General features: G+C 25.0%; 4 protein-coding genes and 1 long non-coding RNA gene across 7 annotated transcripts; 2 read left to right on the top strand and 3 right to left on the bottom strand.

Annotated features, from left to right (window-relative positions):
* Positions 1-332: 332 nt before the first annotated feature.
* Rs1 (Dead-box helicase Rs1) lies at positions 333-4,039 on the bottom strand. 2 transcript variants are annotated; one of them, XM_085662454.1, is made up of 14 exons: positions 4,011-4,026; positions 3,682-3,929; positions 3,364-3,546; positions 3,208-3,301; positions 2,943-3,088; positions 2,554-2,859; positions 2,322-2,449; positions 2,029-2,226; positions 1,818-1,962; positions 1,531-1,712; positions 1,127-1,455; positions 795-1,043; positions 585-666; positions 333-494 (listed from the first exon to the last, which is right to left on the bottom strand). In XM_085662454.1, exons 2-14 carry the CDS (start codon positions 3,766-3,768, stop codon positions 404-406), a joined length of 2,220 nt encoding a protein of 739 aa, XP_085518580.1. In that variant the 5' UTR covers positions 3,769-3,929; positions 4,011-4,026; the 3' UTR covers positions 333-403. The 2 variants fall into 2 exon arrangements, with proteins under 2 accessions (XP_085518580.1, XP_035730261.2); XM_035874368.2 differs by having other exon boundaries at positions 3,682-4,039.
* Positions 4,040-5,210: 1,171 nt separating this feature from the next.
* Positions 5,211-7,412, top strand: Fen1 (Flap structure-specific endonuclease 1). Of its 2 annotated transcripts, none has more exons than XM_085662495.1 (8): positions 5,211-5,632; positions 5,708-5,810; positions 5,983-6,063; positions 6,169-6,278; positions 6,345-6,548; positions 6,636-6,854; positions 6,931-7,119; positions 7,196-7,412. In XM_085662495.1, the coding sequence occupies exons 2-8, from the start codon at positions 5,726-5,728 to the stop codon at positions 7,268-7,270; spliced, it is 963 nt and encodes a 320-aa protein (XP_085518621.1). In that variant the 5' UTR covers positions 5,211-5,632; positions 5,708-5,725; the 3' UTR covers positions 7,271-7,412. The 2 variants fall into 2 exon arrangements, with proteins under 2 accessions (XP_085518621.1, XP_035730263.1); XM_035874370.2 differs by having other exon boundaries at positions 5,219-5,632; positions 5,897-6,063.
* A 155-nt stretch (positions 7,413-7,567) lies between these two features.
* On the bottom strand, positions 7,568-10,411 carry LOC118445222 (NAD(P)H oxidoreductase RTN4IP1, mitochondrial). Its single transcript, XM_035874369.2, has 8 exons — positions 10,349-10,411; positions 9,666-9,906; positions 9,357-9,502; positions 9,117-9,266; positions 8,723-9,012; positions 8,403-8,588; positions 8,156-8,333; positions 7,568-8,076 (listed from the first exon to the last, which is right to left on the bottom strand). Exons 1-8 carry the CDS (start codon positions 10,394-10,396, stop codon positions 7,876-7,878), a joined length of 1,440 nt encoding a protein of 479 aa, XP_035730262.1. The 5' UTR covers positions 10,397-10,411; the 3' UTR covers positions 7,568-7,875.
* Positions 10,412-11,201: 790 nt separating this feature from the next.
* Positions 11,202-15,552, bottom strand: LOC118445235 (uncharacterized). Its single transcript, XR_014983247.1, has 3 exons — positions 15,456-15,552; positions 13,860-14,284; positions 11,202-11,674 (listed from the first exon to the last, which is right to left on the bottom strand). It is a non-coding gene; the product is annotated as an uncharacterized LOC118445235 (long non-coding RNA).
* On the top strand, positions 15,094-20,778 carry Strump (WASH complex subunit strump). Its single transcript, XM_035874386.2, has 17 exons — positions 15,094-15,318; positions 15,458-15,560; positions 15,787-15,972; positions 16,060-16,274; positions 16,523-16,895; positions 16,997-17,260; positions 17,368-17,593; positions 17,686-17,921; positions 17,989-18,240; positions 18,403-18,585; positions 18,666-18,782; positions 18,868-19,040; positions 19,149-19,411; positions 19,491-19,674; positions 19,866-20,095; positions 20,237-20,390; positions 20,470-20,778. The coding sequence occupies exons 1-17, from the start codon at positions 15,197-15,199 to the stop codon at positions 20,621-20,623; spliced, it is 3,435 nt and encodes a 1,144-aa protein (XP_035730279.2). The 5' UTR covers positions 15,094-15,196; the 3' UTR covers positions 20,624-20,778.
* Positions 20,779-21,427: the final 649 nt, after the last annotated feature.

Here is a 21,427-nt window from a genome sequence, read left to right as displayed (position 1 = left end):
CAAGTTTCTTTGAAGTTATAGTCTTGCAATTGATGTAGATATAATTTTTAAAGATGTTTTATTTCATAATAGATACATATCTATATTAAATTTTTTGATCACCAAAATAATTTGTACGCTCATCTTTAACCACAGATCTTATATAAGTTAATATTACTTTCTTAGGTGCTGTAATATCTTCAATATAATGATGCATAGTACTGCAGTTTTTACAAAAAATGGTCATACATTATCCATACATACTGATCAAAAACCAATTAAAATAATCAGTGCTATTCATCTGTCAATTTGTGACATAACTAAAGTATTGTAATGATTATATAATAAAATAAATAATTAAAAGTGACATATGTGTTTTTTAATTTTATTAATACAATATTATTATTACAAATATATTTACAATTTAACGTGTCCTTAATTTTTTCTTTTGATTTTTTCCTCCAAGAACATTTGATTTTCGTGCCAATGGATTAGATTTTTGTTTCTTATTTGCTCTGAAAAATATAAATATTGTAATTTTAGTTTCTCTATATTTTTATATACATATTGTTATATAAATATATGTAAATATGTAGTTTACTTACTCATAACGCATTCTTTTTACATTTTTATTGCTAGTATCTGTCAAATCATCAGCAAATGAAGATCGTGATCGTTTTTTGGATCCTGTGGAACAAAGGAACAAATGTCTTAAGTTATATTATATACAGAATGTTTTAAGTTATTTTATATATAGATATAAATTAAACAACATTTTTACGAATGGAAATTTGATTGATAATAAAACTCTATACCTTTATTATTCACATTATATCCACTTTTATCTACAACAGTTCTAATTTTTTTTGCTTTAGATTTTTGTTTAGCTATTCTTGCTTGATACGCTGCTATCTTCTCTAACTCTTTGTTCGCTCTATCTTCGGCTGTTTCTTTATGTTGTTCTTTTTTCGCATTTTTTTTCTTTTCTTCTACTACATTGGAAAATTCTTTTTCCTCTTTATCTTTTTTCTTACGTGGTTGTTTCGTCGTTAAAGACAATTTTTCTAAAATATAAAAATTTTTCTATAATAAACTGTGTTCATTATAATTATACTTTCATTAAAGCAAAAAGAAAAATTCAAATTACCTTTCTCACGTTTCCTTTCCTTAGCACTTTGAAACCAACTTCTATGATTCTTGTCGTCTGAACCTTTAAGTAAATTTTCAGCGCGATTTGCTTGATTTTCTATTTTGGCAAGTTCCCTTTCGTTCTTCTCTTCTTGTAATATTCTTTCCATATCAGGTTCTAAAGATTGTAATTTTTTATTATATTTGTCTATTATATCCGGAGGTATTATCCTATTTTTTACAGGATTCTTCGCTTGTTTAATAATTTCTTTCACTAAACCACGTTCTTGTTCACCAGCTAATGATACTGATACTCCTCCACGACCTGCTCTGGCTGTTCTTCCGACTCTACAATTTTTAATTTTAATTTTTAATAGAAATTAGAAATGCAGTATATGTCTCTAAAATTGTTAAATGTTATACCTATGGATATAATGTTTTATGGTAACAGGCATTACAAAATTAATTACTGTTTTCACACCGCTTATATCTAATCCTCTAGCTGCAACATCGGTTGCTAACAGAATATCTATTTCTTCTTCTTTGAATTTTCTTAAATTTTCTAATCTTTGAGGTTGTGTAAGATTGCCATGAAGTTCTCCAACCTGATTAGATACCAGAAAAAAGTTTTTAAATTGGAAAATTTTTATATATATATTTTTTTTTGTAAAAAAAAAATAGTTTTCAATTTAGTACTGAAACATGCTTACTTTTATGCCTAATAATCCTAATAAAATATGTAATCGATGAGCTTGTTTTTTAGTTTGTACAAAAACCATAGTGTGATCATGAAATGTCCTACAAATTAAAGCTGCTAATATTGCTTCACGATCACCTTCTCTTTCTTTGCGTATTCTGTAATATAAGTTAGTTGTTTACGTATATATGTATGTATATATAGAAAATAATAAAACTATTTACCTAATAAATTCTTGTCGTAAATTAAATGCAACTTCTTGATTACTGTCCACAAATACTTTCACAGGTTTGTCTAACGACATAGTAGCCAGATCTTTAACTTCCTCTGTCATAGTGGCTGAGAATAAAATAGTTTGTCTGTTTCTTGAACATTGCTTTATAATATGCTTCATTTGTTCAGCAAAATATTCATCCAACATTCTAAAAGCAATATATATATATATATAATTTTAAATTAAGTAAATAACAAAAAATATCTTTTAAATGTAGAACAATATATTTTATTTTTTAAATACCTGTCTGCTTCATCTAAAATAAGCACTTCTATGCTATCCAAAGAAAAAGTTGGTGTATTTGTTAAATGATCAATCAATCTTCCAGGAGTTGCAATTACAATATCTGGATTTTTTCGCAATACAGTTTCCTAATTGAACATGTAGTATATTATATAATATATATTTATTATATTTAACTTGTTTATTTACTATGTTAAATATATATATACATTATACAATATAATTTACTTACTTGAATTTTTACATCTAATCCACCAACAGATAATCCTATTTCGATTGTCGTAAATTGTGATAATTGTTTTGTAACTTGATATACTTGAACTCCAAGTTCTCTTGTTGGTACAAGTACTAAAACTCGTGAAATAGCAGGACCATTCAAAGGTCTGTACAATAATCTTTCTAAAGTTGGTAGCATATAAGCTGCAGTTTTCCCAGTACCTGTTGCTGCACAACCACATATATCACGTCCCATTAAAGCAAATGGTATTGTAGCTGCTTGAATAGGTGTTGGATGGACAAAATTCATTGTCGTTATTGCCTGTAATAATAATGAAATCATTCTTCCATTTTCATTCTATATATAAATACAATTATTAATTTTTAAATATTTATATTCTATACCTTTAATAAGGGTCTAGATAAATTCATTTGTTGAAAAGACACATAAGAATCGACATTTGTAAATTCTTCAAAATTAATTGTTTCTTCATTCTGTTCTTTAGTAGTGTCTTTCCTTTTACCTTTCCTCTGTTTGGTTTTAAATGCATCTAGCAAAATAGGAATTACTTTTTATTCTTTTTTATTACTTTTTATTACTTTTTTTTTTCTTTTAAATAAGGATTACTTTTCATTCTTTATATAAAAACAAAATTTTTATTTTATTTACCTTTTTTGAGTTCATCCTCAGACAACGAAAACTCATTATCTTCTTCATAAATTTCTGTTTTATTTTTGTTATCATTATCATTGATATTTCCATTCTGAGAGAAAAACAATAATATAAATATGTTTCTAAACCTATTTACTTTTTCATTCTATATACCTCTGTTTCCTTTTGTTTCCTAATACTGTTTATTTTATCATCTAATTTACTTTTAGCTTTTCTTTTAATATATTTATTTAAATCATTCCAGGTATCTTGATTGTATTCAGAAGTATTATTTACAAATTCAAAATCCATAGCAAAGTCCTTTTTCTCTTGCTTTTTTTGTTTGCGAGGCTGAAACTATTAAAAAGATTAAAATATTAAAAAAAATAGAAAATTATATTGTAAAGAATTTAATTCTTAATACATATAAAATGTATATATATTAATACATATGAAAGACAAATGTAAAATAACAAATCGTTACAAACTTACATCATCTTCTTCGTCTGATTTCTCTGAAAAATCTGGCACTTCTTCGTCATCTTCTATAGTTTTTATTAAATCACAATTGAATACCATTTTGTTTTTTTTTTCTTTTTTTATAAATTAAATTCAAATCAGTATAATTGAGGTTATGAGATGTATAAAAACACGTGGATATAAAGGTATATAAAAATATACATAAAAAAATTATTAACAGATATATTTATATATAGGAGGTATTCAAATATTATAAAAACCTTAAGAAATACATAATAGGAATTAAATTTTTTAAAAATTAGAATAAATAAAGTAAGTCATTTAAAGTATACGTTCGTTACCTTCTTGTTCGAAACGTGTGTGACTTCAGCGCCAGATAGACAAAATATGAACTATAAGCGTTTAATAATTGCTATATGAAATTTACGTAGTTATATTTTTTTTATATGGTGAAAGTAAATAATTATAGGTTAAACTTTTCAGTTTCTCATATTAATATATTTCTTTAATCTTATAGAATGTATATATATATATATATATATATATATATATATATATATATAGAGAGAGAGAGAGAGAGAGAGAGAGAGAGAAATATATAGAGATAAGTAGTATATTCTACTCCTTTTTATCGTTATTTTTATTATTATATTATATTAGTACTAACGAAAAGAAACCTATTATTTTACATAGTACTATTTGAAGTTAGTTTATGCCTAAGCACAGTACAATAAGCATCTTCGTGAATTTTTTATTTCATGGTTCTATTGTTTAACTTTTTATCTTTTGTACAATAAATATGATTTTATTATTAAAAATAAAATATCCAGACCTAGAGGAGACAAAACTAATGTTGGACATTGTATATTAGTCTTTTACAATGAGTGTTTCAAATGCCATAAAGGCTACTAAAATTAATGATCAAGTTGTAACAATTAACATTTAACAATTTATGATCAAGTTGTAACAATTAACATATATCAACTTTGAGTATTGAAAATTTTAATTGGGCATTAGAGATTTAAAAGATATCCCTAAAAGGAAGATCTTCAAATTTCGATGATGATATTCTAAAATCCCTCATTGAATCAGATCCACGATTAATCATTGAAGAATTATCAGAGAGCAATGACCTGGCGGCCCACAGTACAAGAACACTTAAAACGCATCGGGAAAATGAATAGAATGGATATTTGGGTGCTGCATGAATTGTAATGCGTATTTTCAGGCATTTAAAATGATTCAAGATAAAATTCAGAAACTGAATTGGGAGATTTTCATCACACTCTTCATATTCGCCGTACATCGTTTATTTGAATTACCATCTCTTCAGATGAATGGAACACAGAGTTTAAGGAACAAACAATTTCGTTAACGAAATAAGAAATTTGAATGCGTTCTTTGATTCCAAATCAGTTAATTTTTATGAAAAGTGCTTAAAAAGACTTAAAAAAAAACATTGGGATACAATTGTAAATAATGAAGAAAATAACATTTTATAATATTCTGTAAAAAAAAAAAGAAAAAAAAAAAAAAAAATTAAGAAAAAATAAACTTTTATATTGTTCTATTCCATAGATAGAATGGAAACGAGCTCGTCTTTTAATTTTATTTGTATGTATTTATTAATTATTATTTTTTGAAAGATCACATAAGAGATTTTTAAATGTTTCCTAAATTTCTTTTTTTTCCCAAATATTTCCTAAATGTTTTAAAGTTGGCCACCATGTATATTCGGCCATTATAAAAAATTATGGCGGGAAAACTTGCTAATACTTATGGTACATGCTATAAACTTCGGTAAATGAAAATAGTTAAGATTTTGTGGTAAATTAATTTTTTTTTTATATAAAGAAAATCTTTATCATCGATTATTTCGAGATGGGTATTTTGGGCTTATCAAAACTAATAGCAGACATAGCACCTAGTGCAATCAAGGAACGAGAACTGAAACATTATTTTGGTACGTTAATATTACATTGTTTATAGATATAAAAATAGTTTGTTTTATTAATTTATTTTTTTCTATTTTTATTAGGTAGAAAAATAGCTATAGATGCATCCATGTGTTTATATCAATTTCTGGTCGCTGTTCGGAGTGAAGGATCACAGCTTACATCAGCTGATGGTGAAACAACAAGGTATTATAAAGTAATTCAATATATTAAATTAAGTATTTATTTATTTAAAATATTTTAATATATTTGATGTTGTTTTTTGAGAGTAGTCATTTAATGGGAACATTCTATCGTACTATACGTTTGGTAGAACAAGGTATAAAACCTGTATATGTTTTTGATGGGAAACCACCAGATTTAAAAGGTGGAGAACTTGCAAAACGAGCTGAAAGAAGAGACGAAGCGCAGAAATTGTTACAAGCTGCCGAAGAAGCAGGTAAGTAGCAGTTGCCGAAGTAGCAGTTGTGTGTGTGTATATATTCATTGTAAAAAATTATATGTACTATTTATTGTATTTATTTTATTATTCTTTATTAATAAGGAAATGTCGAGGATGTTAATAAATTTAATAGAAGACTGGTTAAAGTTACAAAAACTCATACAGAAGAAGTTAAGCAGTTACTTAAATTAATGGGTATACCATATGTTGATGTAAGTAAATTAAATAAGTTATAAGTACAAATAAGATCCTTATTGGTATAATATTTTTATTGGAAGGCTCCATGCGAAGCTGAAGCTCAATGTGCAGCTTTGGTAAAAGCTGGAAAAGTTTATGCAACTGCAACCGAAGATATGGATGCTCTTACTTTTGGATGCGATGTTTTATTGCGTCGTTTGACTTTCAGTGAAGCTAGAAAGATGCCTGTTCAAGAATTTCATTATGATAAAGTATTAGAGGGTTTAGAATTGAATAAGGATGAAGTAAAGTATTTCTATTATGATATTTTTTATTATTCAAATATTTTTTTAAATTAATTAATTGATTTGTTATTTCATATGAATTTTCAGTTTATTGACCTTTGCATTATGTTGGGTTGTGATTATACAAATAGTATCAAAGGAATAGGCCCTAAAAGAGCAATAGAATTGATCAAAGTGCATAAATCTCTTGAAACAATTATAGAAAAATTGGATACAAAAAAATATACTATACCAGAAGATTGGAATTATCAGCAAGCAAGATTATTATTTCAAAATCCAGATGTGGCAAGTACCGATGATATTGAGGTAAAATAATAGAAATGTAAAATTCATATTTTTCATATACATGATACTTCAAACAAGTTTTATTTCATTTCATAAGCTGAAATGGTCAGAACCAGATGAAGACGGTTTAGTGAAATTTTTATGCGGTGACAAACAATTTAATGAAGATCGTGTTAGAAGTGGTGCAAAAAAATTATTTAAAGCTCGTAACACAACAACTCAAGGTAGACTTGATTCATATTTTAAAGTATTACCAGTTACAAGTCCAAATCCACAAAAGCGTAAGGTAAATTTCTAAATCAATTAATTCGACTAAATATTAAATAATCAAGTCAATAATATAAATTTATATATATTAATAGGCGGAAGAAAAGAAAGGAACAACTAAAAAAGGTAAAACTGCTGGTAATAGCAAGTTCAAAGGAAAAGCAAAATGAAATGAAATAATTAATATGATAATGATTATTATATCTCAATATAAACGTTTTAAATTATACCTTTTTTTTTTATGTCTAATATCTATTATCCATCTGGTAATAATTCATTCAATTAAAAACAATACATTTATATGATTTATTTATTTATTAAGTGTTCCAAATTTATATATATATCTACAATTTACATATTTTGTAAAGTATATCTCAATAATGGTTTAATAGTCTGATATAAGAGAATATCTATATCAATAAATGTAAACTTCCTTTTTTCAAGTATCTTCTTATTCGTTTCTTTTTTAATCTTACAATTTATTGTCTTTTTATCCCTTTTGCAATTATTATTTGTGCAAAGCAAATTTAAAGGAATAAAATGTGTTCTTATTTTTATATATTTATGTCATCAGTCTTAACTTTGGCAGCATTGTAATGATTATTTTTTTTTATATAATATAATTCGATAACATATTTAATGTTTTAATAAAAACAATTATTTTCAAATGACAATAATATGGAAATTAAAAAAATAGTAAGTTATACTACTAGATTAAAAGTAACATTTGATAAACAACAAATATTTTTGTTTAACAAATGAAGATAATCTATTTTTAAAATTTAATGATTGTACTTCCAATAGCTTCAGGATCTAATATATGATGTAATGCTTCTTCGATATTATGAGGTGCATAAACTCTATCAACAACAGGTTGTATTTCATCTGCATCAGTTAATTCTGATAATGCTTGTAAGTATTCTGCTTTTATTTTGGAACCTTCTTTCCATTGATGTATATTACAACCAAATATATACTAAAAACAATTAATAATAATTTAATAATAATAAATTTATATTATTTTATAATGATATAAATAATCATTATTTAAATACCTGCACCAATAATTTAATGCGTACACATCCAGAAAATATACTTCCTGATATAAATCCCAATGAATCTGATGTTAAATGTTCAGGCATTGTTGTCACGTAAGAACCATAAGGATGTAAATATTTCTTTAATACATGAGATTCCGTTGATGAACCACAGGTATAAAAAATTGCATTATATCTAAAAAATTTCGGTATTAATTTTTGATTACATTATAACAGTTTTTTTTTTATTATTATCATATCATACTTTTCATGCAATTCTAACTCCTTCTCAATATTTAATTCGTCTAATAATAAAACTTCATCAGCACCTAAAGCTCTCATTACAGGTACAGCATTTTTTCTAGATACTGTTACTACATGACCACCCCATAATTTTACAAGTTGAATTAAAATACATCCAACTGGAGTATTTCCTCCATATATAAGTACTCTGTAAAAATATTAGTTTAATTATTTTATTAAAAGTATGATAATCTTATAAATTTAATAGAGAAACTTAACATTTTTTTACCAAAATTATTTTGATTCAATTAAATCTCTTTTAATAATTACTTTTTCCATTACCTTTGTCCTTTTGCATTGCCTTCTTTAATAACAGACTTATTAACTAAAGCATCCCATGCCATGCAACCACTATAAGGAATGCTTGCAGCTATTTCATAAGTACATCGTTTAGGCCGTTTAACTGCTTGGCTTTCTGGTACAACTATATATTCTGCCATTGTACCAGGTGCCCATGAAGGTACAGCAAGAAATACTTCATCACCAATATCAAAATTAATAACTCTTTGTCCAATGTCTATAACTATACCTGAACAATCCCTACCTAATATTACTGGAATTTCTTTATACCTCTAAAAACAGAAAACTCAATATTGGAATAACATACTACATTGAATATAAGAAAATTGAAAAATAACACGAAATCATTGAATACATATAATTAATATTTTCTTACTCCAGAATTTAGAAGTCTTCTATAAGTTTTCGAATAACCAGAACATATTTTTGTATCAACGACATTGACTGAAGCAGCTTTAACTTGTATCAATAAGTCATTAGATTTTTTAATCATTGGCATCTCTGCATCATCTATCATTGAAACACCCTATATTAAATATAGTAATATTTATACATGTATCTCTACATATCGAAGCTTTTGTTAATTATATATATATATATATTGTTTACAATATACCTCGATACCTATATAATGGTGACATATAATAGCTTTTATATGATGCATATGGTGGGAATAATAAATCCAATTCCTGCCTATGCTATAACCTATTAATGTACCTATAGTTATACCTGCTAGACAAAATATAATCTCTCTTCGTGTGACTGAAACAGATAGTTATTATTTAAAAAATAAATAAATAAATAAATATATATATATATATATATCAGAAAATTATTGCAAATAATCTTTTATAAACATTTTCTTTTATTATATATTATATAAAAATTATGATGTTTTTAGGGTATAAATAAATAAATATCATACCTTCATTATTAAATATTCCTACTAGTTGTCGATAAAATTGTGTAGAATTAACATGAATAGAATAATATTGAAAACGTAACTGTTCCCAACATTTTTCAATATATATTATCAGATTGTGTATGATATCTTTTATTCGCTGTACATGTTGGTCTCTATATAACTCTTGAATGTATCTTTGACAATGTGTTAAGAACGTAGAAATCCATTGTTGTCCTTGTTGAATCACTAAAGATGTTTGAACCTTATCCCAAATTTCTTTTTAAATATTTTTATACTTCCAGACATGAGAAATATTTTTCTATTATATAATAATCATAATAATAATAATAACAATAATAATAATAATAATATATATTAATAATATATATGTATATATAATATATATATACATATATACATATATATTATCATTATAGAAATAAATATGAAAAAAATAAGTAAATAATATTATTTATTAAATTTGCAAATTATTACTTTTTTTCTTTTATTAGAAATTTAAATTTAATGTTACAAATTCAAATAAATAAAACTCATAAACTAAAAACGAGTTAAAGATAATATATTCAAAATAATATAAAATAATATTCCAAATTCATAATAATTCAAAAAACGTATAATTATGTCAAGTAATTATAAATTAATAAATACATTTCAAAAATTGTTTTATAATGAAAGAAAAATACCTGTAATCTTTCTAGATGATTTGATATGCGAAAAGATATTTCGTCCATAATTTCGAGCTTATTTAACACAAAATTAGGAAATTTCTATTTTTTAATCTACGTTTAAACATAGTTGTAGATCAACGGGTAAAGTGGTACACCAATGTGATATAAATAAACGATTAACGCACTGCATATAACTCGAAATAGATATCAAGAATCTGTTTTAAAATGTAATACTTTCATATTCGTTGCTAATTGTATAATCTAGGTTCATGTATTAAATATTTAAGTTTCCGTAAAAAAAGAAAAAAAAAGGAAAAAAAAGAAAATATATAATAAATGAATTTAAAACAATTTATTTAAATGAATCATTCGAGCTATTAAACTCTAATAAGATTAGTCAGGAAACATCAGCGCGTAGACTAATGTTTTTGATTATGATGTAAGGATTATTGTGCAACAGTATCACATGGTTTACCATCTCCATTTTTAAAATTATTCATGTTGTCTGAAATCTTTTTTGAAGCGTTTATGACTACAGCGACATTTACGGACAAAATATGAACTACAAACGCGAGCAGGGAACACTATTACCATCATGCGTTTATCTTATCGATATAATATAAGTTTATTTATTATATCCCTCTCACGCATAAAGAACGATTGTTTTCTTATAGATTAAAGTAAATAGCGTTAATAGACTGACATTATCTTAATTTGTCATATTTATATCATTCTTTAATAATAATATTATCTTCAAGTGATCCGTACTAAATTACGATGTCGATATTATATATATATATAATAATAAATATAATTAAACATATGATAATTAGTATATTAATTTATGAATTTAAAGAAATTATCTTTAAATTTAATTATATCTTATTTATTTGTTTGTAGAAGTATTATTGGCAATTTATAGTGTTAGTACTTTAAGTCATTTAATCAGATTTAAAATTGAAGGGATTTTTAAAAATACATTGAAAGATGCAGCCATTCATTCGATAGTATTTATACTACTATATTATACATAAAATATGTCATAAGTTACTATTGATCCAGATCTCACCACGTGAAGATTAATGTATCTGCAGATCCATAGGTTAACGATAACTTTATTCTAAAATTTACAATCGCGAGATAATCTAATCAAATTTTCGAGCAAATAAAATGAATCTCGAAATTGGAATTTGAATCATGTCCGTTCTCTCTATCCTACTCGTATCCTCTCGTATAAAAATTTATGATAAATCGAGCCATTCGATAATACTTCGGACCCTCATTCAACTCTCAGATAGAATTTATCCCTCAATGATTCGCCGATGATTCCCTGGATGATCACTGGAAAAGAAGAAGAAAAGATGAAAAAAAAATAGACAAAAAATATGAGATAGAAAAGAGAGCCGGAGACAGAAAAGAAAAGAGACGTAGGTTTACATTATGCTGTAAACAATAATCTCCATAAAGATCTACATCCATGGATCTACTCGAGATTTGTAGATAATAATTTATAAGAGTAGAAAAATAAATAGGAAAAATGGACAAGCATAAGTGGGATAGAAAAATATTCTGCACGTTTCTTTAAGGAATTATTTTAGAATTCTAGTATATTTAATTTTCATTTATCTATTCAACTATGATTAGCAATGTAAAATGTCAATTTTAAATCGATAGTATATATATTAATTGATAATATATGATAGCATACGTATATGATCTTTATAATGTTGCTAAGAATGTTGTAGTATTTAATTAGTATAGTTCATATACATTGTTCGAATGTTAGTAAAATAATTTTATTTGTTAATTATTCACTCCTGAGTTTGCAATTTTATGTTTGTCGGAAGATTAAATTGATATTATTTTATATTGATCGTGTTTTATGATTTTTGTAATGTTTCTAAGTATATTCTATTGTTTAAATATTAGTTAGTAGTTATTGCATGTATTTCGTACATTCTTTAAATGTTAGTAAAATAATCTTATTCATTAATTATTCCTTCTCGAATTCGCGATCTCATTGCGTGAAACTACTTGAAAAGAAATAAGGAAAAAAAATATATATATATATAATATTAATTATATAAAAGAAAAAATTCTGAATTTAATTTGATTGAAGAAAAGCAAAAGAAAATGAAAAATTCTGGATACTGATCTAAAAAAATATTATTTTTTTTTTTTTTTAAAGAAAGATATATTATATTAATAACGCTTGGCAAAACTTAGAGAACTTGGCACATATCCCATCGTCCTTGTTTCAATTTCATGTGCATCTTTATTCAATGCACTATTAGTGATCCTTACAATTGTTATGTCTTATGCATTTCGTGACTATGACTTTAATATAGAAATAGATTTTATTAAAATAAAATTATGAATTTAATTGAACTTTAGAAAAGAGAAAATGTGCAAAATTTATATCTCGATTTTAATAATAAAAATGCATAAAATATGAAATAATTCTATTCGCGTACGCGTGACAATGTGGGATCGAAGACGGAACATTACGTCGTTTAAATTTTTCAAATTCCTACAACCCCTAAACCCATATCACTATAAGAATATTTTAAGTGATAACATGGTAAAATTAAAATACGATTAAGAGCTATTCTCATAAGTTTCTGATGAACCTTCGAAAATAACTCAGTAGTCTATAGTTACCCTTTTGAGCCACAATTTGTGAAGACCTTTTCGGTATATAGCCTCTTCTTTATTTCGTACCCTAATTTAATCGATTATCACTCAAAAACGACGAAATTTGATTCCAAATTCTAAGATATGGAAGAAAATCTTAATACAATTCTAACATATCTGAAAAATATAAATCTTATGTTTCTGAATAGAAATCGATTACTATCTTTTTAAGAGATATCTTTTCGCAACGTAGGACAAATTAGAATTAATATATTCATTGCTAAAAATCCTGAGCTAAAAATTCATTAATTTATCATATAGAACTACGGAATATGACTCTAAAACTCTCTTTGTATTTTAACAAATATTCTATTTGATTTTTCTCTTTCAAAAGCAATGATTCTATCGAAATTTCTTATTTATCAATTCAAATCGAATAAATATATTTAATTAATAGTGATTTAAAGATATAAATCAAACCTTTGAACGCTCCTTCTTACAAGCGACAATTTTAATTATTATAAAAAAATCATCCACCAATTTCACTTGTAATCCAGAGTATTATCCATCGCGAATATTTTCTTGCTCATTCTTTATTAAAACTTATGAATATCGATTCTTTACTATTATTGCGCGAGAAAAATATTTAAAAGTGCATTAAAATATTCATCAAAATCTCAAATAATTATAAACGCGTTTGAACAAGAGGATTCTATTTTGATCTAATAAATATATCAAAAAATAAGAAATCATTCACGAGTAAATCTTCGAAAAAATTTACTCGTGGTCATGCAATTCTCTTTAACTAATAATTACAATCAATCACTCGTACCGATTTGAATCTTTTGTCCTCGACATGATTGAGTAATAAAGGATTAAAAAATTTATTTACTACTTAAGAAGTTCTGCGATGGCTCCAAAACACTTGTCGATAATTTAGATTGAAATTCGAGGCGGAATGATTCGTAGGTGGTTGAAAATGAAGTAGATCGATATTGAAATTGAATGAGATTCTCTTCAGTGATGCACTGAATCTAATTAGCGCTAGTTATTTATTAATGAACTGTCACTGAATTTACTTCGCTAACTTTACTGTCTTTTATAAATACAATCTGTGCGATTGTTAAAAGAACAAAATACTTTGCGAACAAACACTGACTCTAATGACTGCGTTGCACGCAGTCGATGCAAAAAATACTTGTCGTTTAAATCGCAAAATGCGAACGAATAAACATTGCTTTTACTTGGCAATATTTTTATTTTAATGATAGGAATACTCGATTATTTCATTGTTATGAACGCGATTGCAATGAAGTTCTGAAACATAAAAATAAAAACAAAATTATTAGTGTCACTGTTATAATAAGAAACTGTATAAATTATAAAAAAAAATGTATGATATAAAAATATATTTATATAAATATTCGTTGATACTTGTAAGAGATATTCTGAGAAACATTTGATGTTTACTCGTCGAACTACAAAGGAGAACTGATCCGGTAATCGATCAAGTTAATAAAAAAATTATATATGTTTATATTAAATAACCGTACCGAGATTAAAATTATAAAATATTGAAATTTTATATTAAATTTATTTTAAGTTTCTCGCGCATTACCATCTTTTTAATGTTTGAGCGAATCTACTATTATTTAAATATTAATTTATTGTACTCCGTGTACATTAATTATCATATATCTGTAATAATTTCAGAGAAACATATGTATATATTAGTTGAAAAAAATTTAACCTATAAATTTAATTGTTCTTATGATTATTGTCATAATTTATTTTTGTATTTTTTTTTTTTTTTTTTTTTTTTTTTTTTTTTTTTTTTTTTCATTGAAACAATATAAATTCATTCACTATACTAATTCATATATTTTTATGTATTTATTAATGATATCTATTTTATCATTGATAAGATGTTTTTATTAAGAATGCAGACTTTAAAAAAGAAATTAATTATTCATACATAAATTTTGCATAAAGAATTGTAAATTTTTCTTTGTAATATTTATTTTATATTATTTTTGAAAAAAAAATTGATTTGTATTATAAGCATTAGTAATTGGTATAATTATAATAATTGATCGATCCTTATTGATTTTTTATCATGTCAATTCTATTGTAGTTGACACTACACCCAAACATTAGCGGGACGTTTACGTTGATATTTTAATCATCGTTTTGACATTTAGTATTTTTTTTTTCTTTATAAAATTAAGAATGGGCGACTTCTTAGCTATTAATAATGTCGGTGGACAAACATTGTTACGATTAGTTTCTCGTGGAAATGCAATTATAGCAGAATTAATGCGTTTGAAGGATTATGTGCCACCAATTTTTAGGTTAGTTTTATACTTGTTTGGTATTAGATAATAAGTAAATATATAAATGTAATATTTATTTAATAGATCTATATGAGATAAAAAAAAATATATATATATATTATATATTAAATATAACGTGTAATTTTTATTCTTACAGTTTGGATACAAAACAAGTTATTCAAAAATATGGTTCGATCATAAATGATTTTTCATACTTTAAAGCAACCAGTACGTATGAAAAGAAAATTGAGGATGATCCAGTAAGTAATATTACAATTGTTTTAACAAATTATAATTTATTTATTGAAATTGTATTCTTAATAAATATTTCAATAAGAAACTTATCTGAGTATCGATGTTTAATTGTAATATTTTGATGAAGTATTTATTAACTTTGTTATATATATATATATATATATATATATATATATATATATATATATATATATATGTATATGTATATATAATAGTAAAGTATATTTACAGACACTTCAAGAAACTGATGAAGAAATAAGAAATAATTTTTCTGAATTATTAGCACGATTTTATCTGGCATTTGAAAGTATACACAAATATATAACAGATTTGAATTTTTATGTTAAAAAGTTAAATCAAGAAGATTATCAGTCTTCTGGTTCTGTTGAGTCGTTTGAAGATGGAAAACAATTAATGGTATAATTCTTTTTATTTTAATTAAATTAAATGGATTAAATAATGTTTTATATCAATTTGTATTTTCTTGAATTTGTATATTTTTAGTGTGAAGCAGTGTATTTATATGGTGTAATGTTGTTATTAGTAGATTATCATTTTGAAGGAAGAATTCGTGAATGTTTACTCGTATCTTATTACCGATATAATGCTCAGGAATCATCATCTACTAAAGTGGATGATATTTGCATGTTACTACGTTCAACGGGGTATAGTAAAATATCAGGAAAACGCCCAATTAATTATCCTGAAGATTATTTTAGGTATTGTTTTAGACTTTATAGTCTTTATTTATATGAAAAAATAAATTTATTTATATATATATATATATATATATATATATATATATTTATATATATATATATATATATGTATATATATATATATATATAAAATTTGTTATATATATATATATATATATATGTATATATAATTATATAAAATTTGTTATATATAGATATATATATATAATAAGTATTATATAGTTTACAAATGTAAAATTATTTCATAGGAGAATACCATTAGATGATTCATTAATAGAAGGAGCTGTTGGTTGCTTAAGATTTGGTGATCTATATAATCAAAGACCTGCTTTTCATAATCATCAATCAGAATATAGAAATGCAGCTCTTTCAACTCAAGCGTCAATGTTGGTTATAATTCTTTGTTTTAAACCGGAAATATTAAATACACAAACTGCAGTAATGAGAGAAATTGTAGATAAATTCTTTTCCGACAATTGGGTAATTAGTATTTACATGGGTATAATTATTAATTTAAAAGATTGGTGGTCACCATATAAAGCAGCAAGAACAGCTCTTAATAATAATCTTGAAACGTCTAATATTAAATCCATAGCTCAAAAGCATGGTCAAAGAATGGAGGTAAGCAAAATGTTATTAATAATTTAATTATAAAGATATTGTTTTAGAAGTTATACTTTACACTGTTGTCTTACCTTCACACTGTTAGTATCATATTCTAGGATTTGTTACGTGAAACTGAAGAAGTAGAATTAGCTGGCACTCTGGATGAAAATGCAATAGGATCATTAGTGAATTTAGTACGAGATTGTAATGTAACATTACGCTGGATTTTATTACATACAACTTCTTTAAATTTATCAAAACGATCGCGTTCTTTTCAACAGCTTGTTATAACTGAAAGTAAATATACAGATATTAATTGTCTTCGTTTATTATTGAATACAGCACAAATTGAGCAAGATGTTAAACAGACATATAAAGAGGTTAATAAATTATTTAACATTTCTGATACATTGAGAAATATTGTATATTTATATAAAAATATTTTTTCTTTCAAATTTGTACAATTAATAATTATTTTTGTTATTAGTTACTAGTTGGAAAAGAAACTAAATGGCTTAGAGATAAAGAAGCTTGCGTTAAACGCATCATTGATTTAGCTCAGATATTTGGTGATAACAAATCTCTTGATGGTATTGAAAAAATTCAAGATTTGCATGCATGGTTTATGGAGATAAGTAAACATATTAATTCCTTACAACAAGAGGATAGCAGAAAAATTGTTCAACTATTACAGGCATTAGAATATGTGCAAGGTAAAATCTAAATTAAATTTTGGATTGATTAATTATGATTTTAATTTTTAATATGAAAGATATAATTGTGTCTTAATTCTAAATGATTTTAGAATTCCATCAATTGGAAAATAATTTACATGTATCTCAATATTTATCGGATACTCGTGAGATATTACATAATATGTTACGAACAGGAAATATTGCAGAAGATACTATAATAAATTTAAACATAGTAACAGATTGCAGTTATGCATGGTACATAATGGAAACTTTTACTGATGTTATACAATCTAGTATAAAAAAGAATCCTCCGACAGTCATTAAATTGAAAGCTTTATTTTTAAAAGTAAGAAAATATGTATATAAAAGAAAACAATAAGGACAATGTAACAATCGTAATATTTTCTTTTTAGATGGCTTCGGCTTTAGAGACGCCATTACTACGTATAAATCAAGCATGTAGTTCAGATTTATCATCTGTGTCTCAATATTACAGTAGAGAATTAGAAAGTTACGCTAGAAGAGTGTTGCAAATTATTCCTGAAACAGTGTTTGGTTTACTTGCTCAGATAGTACATTTAGAAACAAATGCTTTTAAAGAAATACCAACAAAATTACCCAAAGATAAATTAAAAGATTATGCCCAATTAGATGATAGATTACAGGTATTGAAAATTGTAAAATTTTTATAAATTCAATATTTTATTTTTTTCTGACACAAACATATACACACACACATACACACATATTTGTGTCATATATATTTATTTATATATGTAAAATGATAATGTTAATAATATCAAAAGCAATATTATGTATTTGTGTAGATGGCAAAATTGACTTATGCTGTGTCGGTCTTTACAAAAGGAGTACTATCTTTAAGAAGTGTTTCATTAGGTGTTTTAAGAGTGGACTCACATCGTCTTTTAGAAGATGGTATACGCCAAGAACTTGTAAAACAAGTTACTTTAGCCTTACAAAATGGTCTTATCTTTGATACCAAATCAAAGGTGTGTATAATATAGATTTATGTAACATTTTATATATTAGAAACATTATTATAATTATTACAATATGTAAATTATTTTAGGTAACATTACCTCAAAAATTAAAAAGTTTAGCTTCCATTATGGATGGATATCGTAAATCTTTTCAATATATTCAAGATTACATAAATATCAATAGTTTAAAAATATGGCACGAAGAAGTAAGTATCAATGGCTATTCCTCTAAGAAAATAATATAACTCCAATTTGTCTTATCCTGCTCTCATAAAAAAAAATTTCTTTTAGATTATTTATATTATAGATAGTGCAATTGAAGAAGAACAAAGAGGATCTTCTTGGATTCCTGGAAAAACCTGGAGATATTTTTCAAATGAGAAACATGTTTCATTAACAGAAAACAATTGTTTAACTTTTATTGGCAGGCTTACTCGTGAACTTATTCGTATTACTGATCCTAGGTAATATTAGAAAAATATAATAAAAATAAAATTAAATATATATATATATATATATATATATATATATATATATAAAATATAATAATCTATATTGTACATAATTTGTAGAAATACTGTTTACATAGAGCATACACTTGCTTGGTATGACATCAAGACGCAAGTTGAAGTATTAAATTACAAAGTTTTTACAATGATATTAGATGCAATAGGTACTCCAGGATTAGCAGGCATGGATAAACTGATATCATTTTATATTGTGATTGAATTGGAAAATGTAATTAATTATATAGAGAAAGAAATGCGTAACAAACAATGGTCTTCTATAATAGATGAATGTTTAACAATTGTAAACGGTGTAGAAAATCCTAAAGGTATGACACAGTATGATTCAGAATAATAGTAAATATTTCTTTTAAAAATTATACTAATAATGTTATTATACATACGTAGCTATGATGACAAAATTGCAGACTGTCGTTGGTACATATGGAAATAAAATGTGGTTGCAAATATTAGATTGGATATTAAAGATAGGTCATTACCAAGTACTCAGAAGAAAAATAACATATGAATTAAATACTGCTTGTAAATTTGAAGCAAAACATATGGAAGCAGCATTGCAAACATTAAACACGTATGTTTATTATTATTATTATTATTATTATTATTATTATTATTATTATTATTATTATTATTATTATTATTATACAAATTATTAAGAAGTTATATATAAAATCTCACACACACACACATGTGTATATATATATGTATGCATGTATGTATATATATATACTAATCTTTTTTTTTTTTATATGTAAATCATAGTGCAATATTGTCCGAGATTAAATTGAATAATTTAAGTGACGAGAGGAAGATAAAAAAATCAGAGGAAATTCAATTACTTCACGAGCTTAGTTTAAGATTAGATTGGGCTGGCATAAGTGATCCTCTTAATAAATCTTATATTAAACCTCCGCATGTAAATAACATTTCATTTGTAATGTTTCTATTTACTGTGTCGCAACTTGGCAAATTATATTATTGCAGAAATACAGGTATATATATAAATATATATATATATATATATATATATATATATATATATATATAAAAATTAATATTCAAGTATTATTATTAAATATTAATAAAATTATATTTCTATATTAATTAATATTAATAATAATACATTGTTACAGCGAGTCTTTTAAGTAAAAAATCACAGGATCCTTTAGATGCTGTGGCATTTGCTATTGGAATACAAACTGTACTTCGCCAATTCCATATTTCTATTACATGTAATTATGTAAAATATATCTGTATGTATATACTTTCTCTTGTAACATTAGACAGGTAAGAAAATAAAAACAAATAAATATAAAGAATTAATTATCAATTAAAAATAATATTAATCAGTAAATATTTGTTTCAGTACAAAAGTTGGAAGCGAGACGGAAAGCGAATCAACAGCTAGTATACATTTTTTGGACCTTTTCGTCAAATATTCAGGCATTCCTCGATCATATGTATTTCACGAAATTCCAAATGTAATCCTAGATCATTGTCAAACCAAAGTCTTAAGATAATTATTTTAATCATACCTTTATATAACGTATCAATTAATTTATTGTTACATAAAGTATTGTATGTTAATTTAAAATGCATTTAATATGAATTTTTTGGGATAAACAAAAGAAAAAAAAAAAATATCATTTTGAAATTAAATTCTTTTATATATTCACTCTTGTGTTATTCTTTCTAATTATTATTTCCTCATTCGTGCCTAATTCATTAAAAACTTTACGTTTAAGCAGGAAAAGAAAAAGAAAAAATATAAGATAGACAAAGGCGAGAAAAGAAAATTTTCTATTTAATTGTTATCATTTTATCGTTTATTATATACATATAAAAAAAAGAAAAAAAAAAAAAAAGAAAATAGTATTTATTTTCCAATCGATTTCTTGAAGATAATTAAAAGAAGTGAAGATACACATACAGAGTTTCGCAAGCCGATCGTAGGCATTGCATTATACTTATTAGCATGTATTCTAATGTAAAATAGGACATATTAAGGGGCTAGACAATTACTATGTGTGATGAAATGAGAGTAGGCGGTTTATGGGGGTGACTGCAGACAAACGTCCATATACGCATTGGCGGCTAAGCTAGAAACTTGCGGCCTCCGGCGGTGGTTGCGATTGCGGCGGCACGATAGTGTCACATAAATCATAGTGATTAGATTAATCATGTAAAAAATCTAATTAATATTAATATCACAATTTCATTCAATTCATTTATAACAAATTCTTACCACTTAAATATTGTATTGTAATAATTTGGAAGATAAAAATTTAAATTTTATGCAAAAGGCGATGCACGGCGGCTGTTTT

The sequence above is a fragment of the Vespa mandarinia genome, chromosome 18 (assembly GCF_050613455.1).
Source record: "Vespa mandarinia isolate Hongniang chromosome 18, ASM5061345v1, whole genome shotgun sequence".
Lineage (NCBI taxonomy): Eukaryota > Metazoa > Arthropoda > Insecta > Hymenoptera > Vespidae > Vespa > Vespa mandarinia.
This window is presented reverse-complemented; position numbering and strand designations above follow the sequence as displayed.